Here is a 10,561-nt window from a genome sequence, read left to right on the forward strand (position 1 = left end):
TTACCATGCAAAGATTGAAATTGACCGTTCCACTAAAAAATCTAACAGTTACGGACTGACGGACCGACCCTATTTATAGAAAAGCTTCGCCAAAAAAAAGATAAATACATTTGTTGTTATGATACTTTATTTAAATATAACACACAACCTTGTTAGTAGAATAGAGTATTTTATTATTATGCAACAAAAAAATTTATTATTTTTACAACAAATGATTTTCAAGATGTTAAAAATTTTCCTCATTGAAAATTTTAATCTGTAAAAACCATTTTTGACTACAGTATAGACTATAAAGCTTTTTATTAGGTTTTGAAACATTAATTTTGAGACTTTAAAGTTCCATTAAATCATTTTATATTTTTTTTAGTAACTTTAGAGTTTCAAAAATTAAGCAAAACCATTGACTACAAAATTTATCAAGAAGTTAATCCAAATTAAATCACAGTTCATCACAAGTAAAAGGCAGCAATCGAAGTAAACATAAAAGATAATAAAGCAAAATACCAACAATTGACCAAAAAGTTGATAATTTTGCTATTTAAAATCTTTTATGTCTACTTCATAATTTTTAGATTATCTATCAGTTTTTATCACCATAATTTTATCATTAAAAAAGCACCATATTGGGAAGGCAATTTGATTTCAAAAGCCTTAAAAAATACATCAAATTTTGTGAGCCAAATACTTCTAATTTTACAATATACTGGCACATTTTTTACAACTTTTTCCATATTTTTTCTTACATCTAATAACTTTATAATTGGTAACAAATTTTAATAATTTAGCTTTTTTCATAAATTTCTAAGCTCTTAATCACAAGTAAATATTAAAGAATTAAAGCTTCTACCCCAAATATAAACAAAATTTAAAATAAAAGAAAAAATGTACAATATTTTTATTTTATTAAACACTGTTTTCAAAGGTTGAAAATAATGCAAACATGCTTGTATGTGTTAGTTCACACTTAATATTCTAATATTTTAGCATAATATTAGACATCAGTAGATATTTGTATCTATTAGTAACAATATTTTATTTAAGTTTAACAAAAAAAGCTAATATTAAGACTATTTCTAAAGTTTTACTGATATGCATGGCATTAAAATTTCATACTTTTGTACATTTTTTTTGCATGATGAGGGTCCAATTTCAGAACGTGGTTTTCTTTCATTGTCTTTCGCGCGTTTTTTTAGCCAATAAGAAGTCAACTTTAGTCATGTTACTTAATCCTTAACCATGATTGGTTAAAGACAATCTAGCAATAACCAATCACAATGCTGGATTTAATAACATGATATTACATAAGACTTTTAATTGGTTAAAATCTGTTTAATCAATTTCATGGGCGTTCTTGATGTCACGTAGCAGTTCATTTACTTTTTCAACTTCTGAAAAATAAAAAAAAATAATTAGACAGAAAAATTAAAAAGGCAAAAACTATTTTTTTTAAATTTTATTTTAATATACTTTTAAATTAGCCTTTGGTAAGATTTTCAGTTTTAAGAGATAAATAATTGTTTTTCTCGTATTCATTCGAATCCGGTAAATAAGAACCGGTTCTCATCCATACGAAAAAACTATGTCTAGCATCGTATTCTATCCAGCTTTCAACGAAGGCACGGGCTAAAAAAACTGGTTTTAATCTTATGATTGTACATTCTATATCCGCGGAAAGCTGTTTATAATACGATGTGAGAAATAACTATAATAGCATTTTCTTGTGGTTGAGAAATTTGACCTTAAGTTCCAATTAAAATCTACTGTTGAAATATTGTGTCGCAATTTGTCCAAATACCATCACGCAACCTTTTGAGATGGTGTTCAGCAGTGCTTACCTCTTAAGCTTTCAATCCTGAGGGTGCCATCATCCGTGCACCAAGTGTTGCTGAGCTCTGAGGACCTAGTCAAAGGTCTGTACTCCCAGCCAGACTCCAGGTCAGGTATCCATCTTCTTGCCTGCGCAGAGTCGCTGCCGTTACGCAGCCAACCGTACTGATGGCCGACCACTGTGCCCACTAACCAACTAGCTGATGTGGCACTGAATTTAAAATAAAATCTTATAGGCCTGTACCATTTACGAAAGGGAATGGGTTGTCAGTGTTTGTGTTACTGAAAGTAAATTTTGTCAGTATATTCCAGGCGCTATAACACAAGAGACAAAGGCATATCACTTTTATAAAATTAATGAATATGAGGTATAATTTGAGAAAAAAAGAAGTTTAAACGTAAAATTGTATGTATCCTTATTTTGGAATTCTAATTTTGATTTACTATAATATACGTGATGTTATTCAAGTATATATCATTAGAAAAAAGGATAAAGTTAATACAATTATATTTTGTATGTCCTTTCATCTATCTATCTACTACCTGTCACCTATATATTTTACCTGTAGTAGATAAAGTTTTCACCGCCGTCCTGTTTGTAGACAGGGCGGTCATTGTAATGGTCCACCATTCTGTAGACACCCAGAACATCAGCTTGATGCTCCCTAACAATACCCTCAGATTTGAGAACCACAGTGGACCCTCCTAAAATCACATGGTACATCAGATTTAAGGGTGGCAATTTTTTCAAGCATTTTATTATGATTGACAAAATTTGGGTAAAAATGGGTGTCTCAGTGCTATTTTGCTCCCTTTCTCAATAAAAATGGAAAAAGCTTGAGGATTACACAAAATGACGTCATCTTCCAAAGAGTATTAAAGCTAACATGCACTTCTTAGCAACCCTCCTAACAACCCCCTTAGCAACGTATCTGTTAAAAGATCAAATATACAGAATAGAAACCTTAGTTAAATACATGAATCTATTAGGAGTAGTTTAAAAACTTCATAACATCTTTAGATTCTAAAACAAATACTTTCCTAAGGTCAAAAATACACAAATTAATATAATTCTTAAAACCAGAAAAAATCTTATCGTTTAATATATTGCTTAAAGATTAGACTATAGAGTAGTTTTGCTTATTTCAAAGTGTACTTACTGAATGCTGAATAGATCTCCACAAGTAGAGTCCAGAAATTCTCCTTGTCATTTTGCACGTCCGCCCCTGTAAGATGCAATTGAGTCATCAACATCCTCGCCATGCGGAGAATGTAACGCGGCAGCGTACACGTTGTGTACACTGTGGTGGCGGGAACTGTCTACGCATGCGCAACAGTTTAGCCCGCGCTTTTTCTTTTTAAACCACCGCCCCATTTTACTTGCATTGGAAGAATTGCTTGCATTGGAAGTTTGAGGAAGAATGGTGCCACGAGAAGAACCCCGACCTAAACCTGAAGAAAGAGATAGTGCCCCTTTTATACGAATTGTGGACTAATTTTTTTGTAATAAAAATTAATTGTTAATAAATAATAATTGCTTTTTTGCTTTGATTTAGAAGACAATGAGACAACTATTGTAAGACTAGGTGCTCAATTAAATAAAAACAACACAATTTTCATAAAAGACAGGACAATTTTGTTTAAATTTGAATCATAAAATATTGAATTTTTAGATATTGAATTGAATATTGAAAAAAAACATTAAAGCTCTCTAAAAAAGCTACAAAGCAACAAAAAAGGCCCAAACTCAAAAAAGCATTGACCTCAAATAAAAAGTAAGCCCTTAAATCAATGGGGAGTGTTGAAAGCTAATCAACAATTTTTTTTCAGGGGGGGGGATTCTAGTCCACTTTTCAAGAGTCATGCAGTTTATAATCATGCTAATATTAAATTTAGAATTAGTTTTAAACTTATTTAACAATATGATATACAAACAAAATGTTAAACTCATAGATAATTAAGTAAATTTGGATAAAATTTTCTGAAGATTTATTCATAAGCATAAAATTAATCCTAAAACTAAATCTAAGAATTGTAGAATTATGTGACAGAAATATAAAAAGAAAAGTGATAAAACATTCAATATAATAATAATTACTTCAACTGAAATCCTTCTGATTCCTAAAGAAATAAGTACAATATTAAGCTGCTCTTTTGCTCTTTTTCATAACCTAAAATATTGTGAATCAATACAAGCATACAGTGATTTTTGCAACCTCCACTTTTGTGACAAAAATAAATATGCAACCGGAATCTATACACTAAATAGTTTTCTAAAAATGATAAATGCTAAACATAGCAAATTATTAAATTTTCATGATATAGAAATTAAATTAATACATAGGAAGAAGCAAATCAGAGACAGTTTTAAGGACAACAAATTACAACATAATATCCTAAAATATTATGCTTATAGAATAAAACAGTTAATTTACCATTGAGTTAAAAAGCTTTAGAGATTCTTACTTCAAATAATAGGTGCTAACAAAACAATCATATATTTTTTTGAAAATATTCTAATTTAGCTTTGTTCTAAAATTACCAAAAATCATCCAGTTCATGCTTATGTAATTAAAAAAGTACAGAAAGTTAACCACCATTGCTTAACAATGTACAAATATATTAAGCAAGCAGTGATAAACACAATATATATTTGCAATAATATATTAAAGCTTGCAAAGCAATTAAGTTTTTACACACAAGTCATATGCAGTGAAGCTAAGAAATAACAGTTTCTTTTTTTAACATCACATAAGCATGATCTGGATAAATATTTGTACTAAAAACAGAAAATTATTATTTTTGAATATGGAGTGATTGTTTTCTACTAACACCATTTATGTGTATATCATGAAAAACTTACTTAAAATAGTTGTGCTTGTATGTTTGTTTATGGTGAAGACATGCGAATATGCAATAGAACTGCCTCAAGTTGAGAATTACAAGTTATTTGACTCTGCTTTAGTCTCTTTATCCATAAACCTGGGGATGGGTATTGTTAATAATCATAATCCTTCCATTTTGACTTTTGATTTTACAAAAATTTCTAGATCATTAATCTTAAATATCAACAAAAAATTTGCATTTTAGAAAATTTGTAAACTTAAAAAAAAGTTTTTATTTACAACTATATAATATTTTGCTATAAAAAATTTAAAATCCAGACCATTGTTGTACAGAAACATTTTAAACTCTACAGTTCCAATTTTTTAAAAAACTCTTTCAAAATTTTAAATGTACACTCTAAATGATTTTACTCTAATCTATGAGGCTATGTTACAATACTAAAACATAATTCAACTTGCAAACAGATATCTCTTTTCATTACCTAAATCTATTCTAAATAAAATTATTATTCTTCTGTAATTATGATTATCATATTTTACTGAACAACTTAAATTTTGGTGCTTCCTTTTAATAGTTATTTTAAATCTAGATAATTTTCTTAATTTTAATAAAAATTGAAAAATAAGGTTTAACAAAACCTTGAATAATTATACTTTTTGGACCTTAATGAAAGAAATCATTAAATGTATAAATCAAAGTTAGCTTAAGTTAAACCTTATTTTTTCAGCTCTATAAATAGGGACATACAAACCTTATGTGTCAAATTGACAAAACAATAACCATAACCAACTTAACAAGAGCTGTGAGGTGTGACTTTTATAATTTATCCCCTGCTAAGCTTTAAATAATTATATTTATCTTGCTGTTTTAGTGTTCATGTGTTTTTTAGATGCTAATGTTTAAAATAGAAAAAATCTAAGGATAAATTTTTATCTAAAATAAACATTAGATCATCTAATTTTAAATCCAAGATTTTCTTTTTTATTTACCAAATAAATTTTTTCTTTTAGAATATGAAAAATTTCTAATTAAAAACCAAACAAAGAATTTGAAGAAAACATTCATTTTGAAGAAACTAATAAGTTTTATAAAGATTTATGAAATTGTTTTCATAATTTTGTTTCATATTTATGTTTAATCGGGATAAAAAAACAATTTCAATAATCTTCATTTGAAAATAGAAGAAAAATAAGAGGAAAAAAGATAACTTAGATCACAAGACAATAAATAAAATTTTTAAAATCAAAACGGATAATCCCAGGAGGGAATATTATATCCAAAGAAAAACATATCCACCAAACTTGTTATAATTATTCCTTAGGGAGACAAATTGTGTTATTTGTCAAAAATCAAACTTAAGAAAAAGTTGGAGATAAAATAGTTTTTCTTCAGATGATATAACCCTTCCTAGACAACTTATCCATGATATTTGTGTAATGTGATCTGAGTTATTCTGAAACTTACTGAGTGATCTGAGTTGTTCTGTGTGAGTATCTCTGTATCTACCCAGATCTGACTCAATTCTGCTCGTCTTGTGGCCCACTGTCTCATCTAATACGACAGGTGTCACATTTTGACAAAGAGTTAGGGGAACATTTAATAGTAGGTTAAAATCTTTGGTAGTTAATATTATCTTATCTCTTTAGATCCCTGCATTTCAGTACGACCAAATTTAAAAATAAATTATGTGTTGTTAAAGGGCGAATATAGGTTCGATATGATATGAGCTTATATGAAAGGTGCCATTTCATACTTTTAGAATATCTATGCCAAATTTAAAAATTCAAAAAAATCCTTAAGTAGATTTTGCAATTTTCTGTTTCAATTGAACATATGATAAATGAGATTGACGACAAACGGTTTATTTTAGCCCTTTACAAGACTTTTTTTTTGACTATTTTGCTTAAGTTTGATTGACTATTACAATGGCACGCACCTTAAAAGATAATTTAAATGTTTATTATTTTAGATTATATACTCTTTAATTCAATTTTTAAAAAGCGTAGAAATAATTTGCGTAAAAGTTTTGACTAGGGTAAATAATACGTCTTAAAGTTTATTTTCTGTACAAAGATCATTGGTTAATTCTGGAAAATATAAAAACCCTGATGTACGCAATTTTAACACACACACACACGAACCTTAAAAAAACAGGGATTTGAAATCATTCTTCCTCCAAGAAAATTTTATTAATTATTTTTTTTTTACTTTTTACATTATTTGATGTTTTTTTAAACTTTTAAATATTTTACTTTATATAATTTGTATTAAGGTAGAAGATGGGTATATTTACCCCTGATTAATTGGTTTCCACGTTATTACGACTATCCTTTACGAAAGCTTTTTAATTCAACCTTGCTACGAAGCCTTGTGTGATGCTAGGGTAATTGAGTTCTTAGGGAACCACACTTATTACATAATACTATCTTGAGTTAGAATGGTTTTAAGCTATAAACAGACTTATACAATTAGATATGTCAATATCCTTAAGTTATTTATAATCTATATAATGGCACCTTTGAAATAAGCTCATATTATATCAAACCTATATTCGCCCTTTAAATCTTTGTTTCTATAATAAACAAAAAAGCGCTATCATAATTTTCTCTTGGAATAATTAATAAGTTGAACATTATAATAATTTTATAATATACATGCATCCTTTGTATGATTAGAAATTTACCTAATTCTACTAGAAGCCTATCATGTTCAGCACCAAGCTTCTCAACGGCATCCAATCTAAAAAAAATATGTCTTAGCTGTGCTCTGAGGCCTCTTAAAGGGGGGTGGAGGCTACCTAACCGCCTTAAATTCGTGTATATTTCTTATGTTTTAAGTTAAGACGGTCAAGCGGTTAGCGAGATTTTTTGATACAGACACACAAAATATCCTTATATAAAAGAAAGAGGTTGTGTGTCTGTTTGTCTGTATTCGTGTACAGCTTCTAATACGTCCTGGGAAAGTTTATAATTAATTTTTGGGAAGGTAACACAACCCTCCTGAAAAATCGCCCAAGAAAAAATACCTCCCAATTTTAATTTTCATTTTTTTAAAACTAAAATTGAAAATAGGGGATAGACTCCCCTCCCCCGTCTCCCCACAGCCTCATGTGCCCCTTGAGGCCTTTAGGGTGTGTAGCCTTTAGTATGGATTTATTTGAATACCTTCTAAGTAGATTATCATCTTCTTGTATTCTTTCCAGAATATACTTTTCAACTTTCTCCATTCGAGATACCTGAAATTAAAACGAAGCTTGAATTTTTTCTATTCTTAACCTTATTTATTGAACAAATACCTTTAAAGTATTTTCATTTTTCTAAACTATATTCCTGTACAAATTTTGTACTTTTGTCATATCAACATTGACACTATTTTGTTATATATTTCTTCTTAATGATTTTTAAAGAGAATAGACAATAGCTGTAAATGAGTCTTCCAAAAAATTTCTGAAATTTGTGATGAGAAAATTTTGTGTAGGGAAAGTTTGGACCAGAATAAACAATTCCTATCAAAAATTTAATCTACCTAAGGAGTTAAAGTGTTATATAATATTACGTTATCATCCATTGTCTTATCCCTATTTCCCTGTTTACCTCTGAGGAGTGAGAGGACTGGAATGACTCCATTCTGGACTCCAAGGACTGGAAGTGTGACTCCAATGTGTTGGTATTTTCCTAAAAAAAGAAGGATAATGATATAAGAAACACAGCAATATCAATATTCTTTTGTAGTGGCAAGGGATGGCCATCTGAAGAAAATTTTTCCGTAATGAAATAATTAGTTGATTGAAAGCAATTTCTTGCACAACAGCTTGTAGTAATTAGTTGTCAATAAATAAAATTTTGCTTTCCCTTAGTGGGGGTGAAGGTAGTTTTTTTTCCGAATGCCTAAACCCTACCTATTAAACAAAGAAACAAAAAAACCTACTCTTCCACCTTTAATTTTTTGTTTTATTTCAAAATTAGTAGTTGGTTTCTGTGCATAAAAGTTGGGGTAAAAAAGAAAAAATAGCGATATCATACTAACATACGGACAAAATAGGTAATAGAGTAGATGCTCTTTGGCGGTTGGCCATAAAGATCTTCAAAGAAATTTTCTATTTTTAGAAGCAGCCGAGAATCATATGAAACTAAAAACTACCTTAATTCTAGTTTCTATTCTGGTAACAATGAGATCTCTCTCATCTCTTTCTTCAACCTAAGAAACACAAATATTTTATATAATTCTATCAAGCTTGATTTTATAATCTAAATCATATACGGAATAAGAAAATAATGAAAACATATTTTAAAACTTTTCAATGACATAACATAAAAAATCAACAGTAACTGTGGCTGCTCTTCCAATTGCCTCAGTGGTTAGAAAGGTCTTTAGGTACATTTGCGTGCATAGGGATTAATTTGAAAAGGGGGAGGGTGGAAAGGCCTTTTATATTTTGCACTATTTCCCCCCCAAAAAAAAATCAACCCCCACCACTTCAAACACCCAAAATGGCCTCTAGTAGCGTAGCTTCTAGAATATTTACCTTAAAGTTAGCCAACTCTTGTCTCACACCATCAAAATCTCTGTTCACATCTGCCATGATCGCCGCCAGCTTCGCAGTGTTCTGTTCCACCTGTCTGCCCTGTCCGTCACACAGGTTGGCCAGCTGCTGGATCCTGTGCTCCAGGCCTGCCTGCAGGTCAGACAGACCACCTGACTGGTCAGAAACTATCTTCTGGATGGTTTCCTTGTGGCTCATCTCAATCTAGAGTAAACAAGGACAAATATTTAAATTATTTAATAAAGCTATTTTAAATTTTGAGTTATATTGAGTGCTTTATTGGTGATAGAGAAAAGGAAGGGATAAGAGGTGAAAACCCAGAATAAATTGACAAGGGCATATAACCATGACACAGAGAGAAAATGATTCACAAAGTTTTTAAAAAAATTCAGATTTATTTTTTAAAGATGACCGAATAGAGAACATCATCACAGAAGGAAAGACAGAAAAATACAATCTTCTTTAATGCTAACAAAGCTTGGTGGTATTTTTTTTATATCAAAGCTTAGGTTACCACCTTTTTATTAAATAAATTTATGTGGTGGATATAAGTTTCTGTTAGTAATGCTTACTTTTCAGCCAATTTCCAATATAATATTTCGGACACAAAAACATGTATCTGTTACGTTAGGCGTTTTGCTTAAAAAATCCTTCTTGCTGAGTAAATCTGCGAAATATTCGCGCGCTTCAAAATAAAGTATGTAATACCTTTTCAAGTCTTGAGATCAATGTGTTATGGCTTTCAACAATCCTTGTCTCCTGGCTGCCTTGTTGGTTGGCTGACTCCTGGCGGACCTGCGCCAGCAGTCCTTCCAGGTTTAACAGGCGGCTGCTCAATGTTTCATTCAATTCAGTCAATGCCTAAATTATAAGTAAATGTATGCTGGATTATAACGTTTTATTGTGCAGAGATAATGAAGGAAAAGGATAAAAATAAAACATTTACAATAAAAAGGATCAGTTAACTGTAATAAAGTATTATCATAGATAGACAAATAGACATATGAATGGAATTTTTTGTAGAAACAAACTATACTTAAAAGACCTAAAATCTGTCATAACACGCAAAGATGCATTAGAAAGTAAAACAGAAAACTATTTATAGCTCTAGTAAAAATATCTCTTAGTGGTTCAGTTTATTTGACACTAAATGTAATAGGAAAGTAATAGGGGAGTGTTTTAATTATGGGATGTAATATAGTTTTTATTGTTTAATTATGAATTTGTTGTTTAAAGAAAGATATTTTGAGAATATTTTAATTGAAAATTAAATAAAAAGATATGTTAAATAAAAAAATAAATGTTTGGGATTATAAGCTTTATGGCACACATATTGATTATTAA

The 10,561-nt window shown here is 29.7% G+C and overlaps 2 protein-coding genes across 8 annotated transcripts in view; both read right to left on the reverse strand.

Moving 5' to 3' along the window:
• The window catches only part of ND-B17.2 (NADH dehydrogenase (ubiquinone) B17.2 subunit), a 397,876-nt gene that overhangs the window by 216,873 nt on the left and 170,442 nt on the right, over positions 1–10,561 (reverse strand). The gene's annotated exons all lie outside the window — the stretch shown is intronic.
• The window catches only part of LOC145306322 (uncharacterized), a 228,818-nt gene continuing 218,366 nt past the window's right edge, over positions 110–10,561 (reverse strand). For 3 of the 6 annotated variants that reach the window (XM_080148405.1, XM_080148406.1, XM_080148407.1), the window contains 11 exons: positions 9,926–10,078; positions 9,200–9,421; positions 8,815–8,871; positions 8,268–8,348; positions 7,839–7,909; positions 7,358–7,413; positions 6,139–6,225; positions 2,988–3,053; positions 2,391–2,532; positions 1,836–2,038; positions 110–1,388 (listed from right to left, as the gene is read on the reverse strand). In XM_080148405.1, the coding sequence (XP_080004531.1) occupies positions 1,330–1,388; positions 1,836–2,038; positions 2,391–2,532; positions 2,988–3,053; positions 6,139–6,225; positions 7,358–7,413; positions 7,839–7,909; positions 8,268–8,348; positions 8,815–8,871; positions 9,200–9,421; positions 9,926–10,078 (1,197 nt within the window). In that variant the 3' untranslated portion in view covers positions 110–1,329. Of the gene's footprint in view, positions 1,389–1,835; positions 2,039–2,390; positions 2,533–2,987; positions 3,280–4,690; positions 4,810–6,138; positions 6,226–7,357; positions 7,414–7,838; positions 7,910–8,267; positions 8,349–8,814; positions 8,872–9,199; positions 9,422–9,925; positions 10,079–10,561 lie in introns of all 6 variants that reach the window. The other 3 variants (XR_013874951.1, XR_013874952.1, XR_013874950.1) reach the window with 3 other exon arrangements.

The sequence above is a fragment of the Acartia tonsa genome, chromosome 14 (genome assembly GCF_053477335.1).
Source record: "Acartia tonsa isolate MP-2025a chromosome 14, ASM5347733v1, whole genome shotgun sequence".
In the NCBI taxonomy this organism is placed as follows: domain Eukaryota; kingdom Metazoa; phylum Arthropoda; class Copepoda; order Calanoida; family Acartiidae; genus Acartia; species Acartia tonsa.